Source organism: Argentina silus, assembly GCF_951799395.1.
Source record: "Argentina silus genome assembly, chromosome: 1".
In the NCBI taxonomy this organism is placed as follows: Eukaryota; Metazoa; Chordata; class Actinopteri; order Argentiniformes; family Argentinidae; genus Argentina; species Argentina silus.
This window is the reverse complement of record NC_139655.1, coordinates 294469-301968: the sequence shown is the minus strand read 5'-3', so window position 1 is coordinate 301968 and position 7500 is coordinate 294469. Positions and strand designations below refer to the sequence as shown.

General features: G+C 44.1%; 1 protein-coding gene across 1 annotated transcript in view; it reads left to right on the top strand.

Moving 5' to 3' along the window:
- The window catches only part of LOC310811406 (broad substrate specificity ATP-binding cassette transporter ABCG2-like), a gene marked incomplete at both ends in the record, with an annotated part of 20592 nt that overhangs the window by 3340 nt on the left and 9752 nt on the right, over positions 1–7500 (top strand). Inside the window, 6 exons of the mRNA XM_083679545.1 lie at positions 386–445; positions 4635–4749; positions 5276–5428; positions 6449–6606; positions 6814–6965; positions 7382–7483. Of these exons, the coding sequence (XP_083535671.1) occupies positions 386–445; positions 4635–4749; positions 5276–5428; positions 6449–6606; positions 6814–6965; positions 7382–7483 (740 nt within the window). The remainder of the gene's footprint in view (positions 1–385; positions 446–4634; positions 4750–5275; positions 5429–6448; positions 6607–6813; positions 6966–7381; positions 7484–7500) is intronic.

Sequence of the window (7500 nt, the reverse complement as noted above, 5' to 3'; positions counted from 1 at the left end):
TGGTGACTAGGCACCCCCTCCCCCCCCCCCCCTCCTCCCCTCCCCTCTCCCCTGATGACCAGGCAGCTTTTGGAAGGCACCTCAGGTCACTCAGAAACAGCCCAGTCATGCTTTGTGGAAATGTGACACAACGGAAAGCTGGAGAGGGTCATGTGACACCAGACTACATGGTCTGAGGTTGTGATGTCATGATGCGATGACTGTGTCGACTAGAACCCAGCCAGAGAGAACACACACACACACACACACACACATCCTTTCAACAGGGGTACCGACATAGTCAGTTTCATCGTGTGTGTGTGTGTGTGTGTGTGTGTGTGTGTGTGTGTGTGTGTGTGTGTGTGTGTGTGTGTGTGTGTGTGTGTGTGTGTGTTCTCTCTTCCAGCGGTCTCATGAAGCCAGGTCTCAACGCCATCATGGGAGCCACAGGAAGTGGCAAGTCATCGTAAGTGTTCTTCACCCCTGTGTCACACACACACACACACACACACACACACACACACACACACACACACACCTGACCCCTGTGCCACACACACACACACACACACACACACACACACACACACACACACACACCTGACCCCTGTGTCTCACACACACACACACACACACACACACACACACACACACACACACACACACACACACACACACAACTGACCCTGTGATAAACTTGTGCAGCTGCCAGAGAAGGATGAATAATCAGATGTCCAGAAGCTGCCTGGTAATAATAACTCATTTATCCTCCATCTGTCAAACCAGCCACACACACCATACAACACTTAACATCACTACTGTACACTACAACACTTAACATCACTACTGTACACTACAACACTGTACACTACAACACTGTACATCACTACTGTACACTACAACACTGTACACTACAACACTGTACATCACTACTGTACACTACAACACTGTACACTACAACACTTAACATCACTACTGTACACTACAACACTTAACATCACTACTGTACACTACAACACTGTACACTACAACACTGTACATCACTACTGTACACTACAACACTGTACACTACAACACTGTACATCACTACTGTACACTACAACACTGTACACTACAACACTTAACATCACTACTGTACACTACAACACTGTACACTACAACACTTAACATCACTACTGTACACTACAACACTGTACACTACAACACTGAACATCACTACTGTACACTACAACACTGTACACTACAACACTTAACATCACTACTGTACACTACAACACTGTACACTACAACACTGTACATCACTACTGTACACTACAACACTGTACACTACAACACTGTACATCACTACTGTACACTACAACACTGTACACTACAACACTGTACATCACTACTGTACACTACAACACTGTACACTACAACACTGTACATCACTACTGTACACTACAACACTTAACATCACTACTGTACACTACAACACTGTACATCACTACTGTACACTACAACACTTAACATCACTACTGTACACTACAACACTGTACATCACTACTGTACACTACAACACTGTACACTACAACACTGTACATCACTACTGTACACTACAACACTGTACACTACAACACTGTACATCACTACTGTACACTACAACACTTAACATCACTACTGTACACTACAACACTGTACATCACTACTGTACACTACAACACTTAACATCACTACTGTACACTACAACACTGTACATCACTACTGTACACTACAACACTGTACACTACAACACTGTACACTACAACACTTAACATCAGTACTGTACACTACAACACTGTACACTACAACATTGTACATCACTACTGTACACTACAACACTGTACACTACAACACTGTACATCACTACTGTACACTACAACACTTAACATCACTACTGTACACTACAACACTGTACATCACTACTGTACACTACAACACTTAACATCACTACTGTACACTACAACACTGTACATCACTACTGTACACTACAACACTGTACACTACAACACTGTACACTACAACACTTAACATCAGTACTGTACACTACAACACTTAACATCACTACTGTACACTACAACATTTAACATCACTACTGTACACTACAACACTTAACATCACTACTGTACACTACAACACTGTACATCACTACTGTACACTACAACACTTAACATCACTACTGTACACTACAACACTGTACACTACAACACTGTACACTACTACACTGTACACTACAACACTTAACATCAGTACTGTACACTACAACACTGTACACTACAACACTTAACATCACTACTGTACACTACAACACTGTACACTACAACACTGTACATCACTACTGTACACTACAACACTTAACATCAGTACTGTACACTACAACACTGTACACTACAACATTTAACATCACTACTGTACACTACAACACTGTACACTACAACACTGTACATCACTACTGTACACTACAACACTTAACATCACTACTGTACACTACAACACTGTACATCACTACTGTACACTACAACACTTAGCATCACTACTGTACACTACAACACTGTACACTACAACACTGTACATCACTACTGTACACTACAACACTGTACACTACAACACTGTACATCACTACTGTACACTACAACACTTAACATCACTACTGTACACTACAACACTTTACATCACTACTGTACACTACAACACTTAACATCACTACTGTACACTACAACACTGTACATCACTACTGTACACTACAACACTGTACACTACAACACTGTACACTACAACACTTAACATCAGTACTGTACACTACAACACTGTACACTACAACATTGTACATCACTACTGTACACTACAACACTGTACACTACAACACTGTACATCACTACTGTACACTACAACACTTAACATCACTACTGTACACTACAACACTGTACATCACTACTGTACACTACAACACTTAACATCACTACTGTACACTACAACACTGTACATCACTACTGTACACTACAACACTGTACACTACAACACTGTACACTACAACACTTAACATCAGTACTGTACACTACAACACTTAACATCACTACTGTACACTACAACATTTAACATCACTACTGTACACTACAACACTTAACATCACTACTGTACACTACAACACTGTACATCACTACTGTACACTACAACACTTAACATCACTACTGTACACTACAACACTGTACACTACAACACTGTACACTACTACACTGTACACTACAACACTTAACATCAGTACTGTACACTACAACACTGTACACTACAACACTTAACATCACTACTGTACACTACAACACTGTACACTACAACACTGTACATCACTACTGTACACTACAACACTTAACATCACTACTGTACACTACAACACTGTACACTACAACATTTAACATCACTACTGTACACTACAACACTGTACACTACAACACTGTACATCACTACTGTACACTACAACACTTAACATCACTACTGTACACTACAACACTGTACATCACTACTGTACACTACAACACTTAACATCACTACTGTACACTACAACACTGTACATCACTACTGTACACTACAACACTGTACACTACAACACTGTACATCACTACTGTACACTACAACACTGTACACTACAACACTGTACATCACTACTGTACACTACAACACTTAACATCACTACTGTACACTACAACACTGTACATCACTACTGTACACTACAACACTTAACATCACTACTGTACACTACAACACTGTACACTACAACACTGTACACTACAACACTTAACATCAGTACTGTACACTACAACACTTAACATCACTACTGTACACTACAACATTTAACATCACTACTGTACACTACAACACTTAACATCACTACTGTACACTACAACACTGTACATCACTACTGTACACTACAACACTGTACACTACAACACTTAACGTCAGTACTGTACACTACAACACTTAACATCACTACTGTACACTACAACATTTAACATCACTACTGTACACTACAACACTTAACATCACTACTGTACACTACAACACTGTACATCACTACTGTACACTACAACACTGTACACTACTACACTGTACACTACAACACTTAACATCACTACTGTACACTACAACACTGTACACTACAACACTTAACATCACTACTGTACACTACAACACTGTACACTACAACACTTAACATCACTACTGTACACTACAACACTGTACACTACAACACTGTACATCACTACTGTACACTACAACACTTAACATCAGTACTGTACACTACAACACTGTACACTACAACATTTAACATCACTACTGTACACTACAACACTGTACACAACCAGTAATGTGGTTGTGTAATGGTTGTGATGTGGTTGTAATGTGGTTGTGTAATGGTTGTGTAATGGTTGTGTAATGGTTGTGTAATGGTTGTGATGTGGTTGTGTAATGGTTGTGTAATGGTTGTGTAATGGTTGTGTAATGGTTGTGATGTGGTTGTGTAATGGTTGTGATGTGGTTGTGTAATGGTTGTGTAATGGTTGTGATGTGGTTGTGTAATGGTTGTGATGTGGTTGTAATGTGGTTATGTAATGGTTGTGATGTGGTTGTGATGTGGTTGTCCTGAGGTTCCTGGACGTGCTGGCAGCCAGGAAGGATCCGTCCGGTCTGACAGGGGAGGTTCTAATCGACGGAGCTCCTCAACCACCCAACTTCAAATGTCTCTCTGGATACGTGGTCCAGGTAGGGGACTGAACACACACACACACACACACACACACACACACACACACGTATACACACACACACACACACACACACATATACACATACATACACACACACACACACACACAGACATACATACAGGTAGGGGACTGAACACACACACACACATACATACAGGTAGGGGACTGAACAAACAGAAACTGAACGCACACGCTCGCAGGGACACACACTCTGCCTCTGTCTGTGACGGGCGTGTGTGTATGTGTGTGTGTGTGTGAGTGGGTGTGTGTGTGTGTGTGTGTGTGTGTGTGTGTACCTGACCCTGTGTGTCCCTGTGTGTCAGGATGATGTGGTGATGGGGACCCTGACTGTGTGTGTGTGTGTGTGTGTGTGTGTGTGTGTGTGTGTGTGTGTGTGTGTGTGTGTGTGTGTGTGTGTGTGTCAGGATGATGTGGTGATGGGGACCCTGACTGTGTGTGTGTGTGTGTGTGTGTGTGTGTGTGTGTGTGTGTGTGTGTGTGTGTGTGTGTGTGTGTGTCAGGATGATGTGGTGATGGGGACCCTGACTGTGAGAGAGAACTTCCGGTTTTCCGCGGCGCTGCGTCTCCCTTCCTCCATCTCACAGGAAGAGAAGGAGGACAAGATCAGCCAGCTCATCAAGGAGCTGGGCCTCACCAAAGTAGCAGACTCTAAGGTCAGTGTGTGTGTGTGTGTGTGTGTGTGTGGGGGTGGGTGTGTTTGCGTGTCCCTTTGCTCTCAAAACAGCCTCAGTTCTTCGTGGCATTGATTCCATCCTTTGAGATTCTGGTCCATGATGACATGATTGCATCACGCAATTCCCGCACATTTTTCAGGTTCACTTTCAAGCTGTGAATCTCCCGTTCTACCACATCCCAAAGGTGTTCTACTGGATTCAGATCCGGTGACTGGGAAGACCACTGAAGAACACTGAACTCATTGTCATGTTCATGAAACCAGTTTGAGACGACTTTTGCTTTGTGACATGGTGCATTATCATGCTGGAAGGAGCCATTAGAAGATGGGTAAATTGTGGCCATGAAGGGATGCACATGGTCAGCAACAACACTCAAATAGGCTGTGGCATTCAAGAGATGATTGATTGGTATTAACAGGCCCAAAGTGTGCCAAGAAAACATTCCCCACACCGTTCCACCACCTCCACCATGAGAAGGTGTCCAGGTGTTCCTCCACCATGAGAAGGTGTACAGGTGTTCCTCCATCATGAGAAGATGTCCAGGTGTTCCTCCACCATGAGAAGGTGTACAGGTGTTCCTCCACCATGAGAAGGTGTACAGGTGTTCCTCCACCATGAGAAGGTGTCCAGGTGTTCCTCCACCATGAGAAGGTGTACAGGTGTTCCTCCACCATGAGAAGGTGTACAGGTGTTCCACCACCTCCACCATGAGAAGGTGTCCAGGTGTTCCTCCACCATGAGAAGGTGTCCAGGTGTTCCTCCACCATGAGAAGGTGTACAGGTGTTCCACCACCTCCACCATGAGAAGGTGTACAGGTGTTCCTAATAAAGTGTTCAGTGAGTGTGGGTGTGTGTTGTACGTGTGTCTGACTTGTGTGTATGTGTGACCTGTGTGTTGTGTGTGTGCGTGTGATCTGTGTGTGTGTGTGTGTGTATGACCTGTGTGTGTGTGTGTGTGTGTGTGTGTGTGTGTGTGTGTGTGTGTGTGTGTGTGTACAGGTGGGTACCCAGCTGATCAGGGGGATCTCTGGAGGGGAGAGGAAGAGGACCAACATCGGGATGGAGCTGATCATGGACCCCTCAGTCCTGTTCCTGGATGAACCAACCACAGGCCTCGACTCCAGCACCGCCAACTCTGTTCTGCTGCTGCTCAAGAGGTAACCTGGGTAATGTAGTCCTCTAGTACCACCACATGGGTAATGTAGTCCTCTAGCACCACCAAATGGGTAATGTAGTCCTCTAGCACCACCAAATGGGTAATGTAGTCCTCTACCACAGCCAACTCTGTACTCAAGAGGTAACCTGGGTAATGTAGTCCTTTTCTAGCACTGTTTTACAGTCTGACTCCCTGTCTCCCCCTCCAGGATGGGTAACCACGGTCGGACCATCATCCTGTCCATCCACCAGCCTCGCTACTCCATCTACCGCCTGTTTGACAGCCTGACTCTGCTGGTCAGCGGCAAGCAGGTGTACCACGGCCCCGCCCAGAGCGCTCTCCACTACTTCTCCAACATCGGTGAGGCCTGCGTGTGTGTGTGTGTGCGTGGGCGTGCGTGTGTGTGTCTGTGTGTGTGTGTGTGTGTGTGTGTGTGTGTCTGTGTGTGTGTGTGTGTGTGTGTGTGTGTCTCTGTGCATGTGTCTGTGTCTTTGTCTGTGCGTGTGTATGTGCATGTATGTGCATGCGTGTGTGTATGTCTGTGTTACCATGACATTTAAGGCACTGGAGTGATTTCCACTGACAAAACATCGCTCCAGATATATATATATATGATTACATATCATTCTGTGGAAAATCCAAAAGCTGTCCGAAAAAAGGTGCCTTTGAACCTCATCTTGTACCAGAGACATATATATATATATACTGTATATAGCAATTTATTCATGAATTGTATCTAAAGCAGAATGTCATTCGAGTCCAACTCCTTTTCCCAGGGTACACCTGTGAGCCTCACAACAACCCAGCTGATTTCTTCCTGGATGTCATCAACGGGGATTCCACCGCCGTCACGCTCAGCAAGATACAGGAAGCAGACGGTGAGCTGGGATTGGAC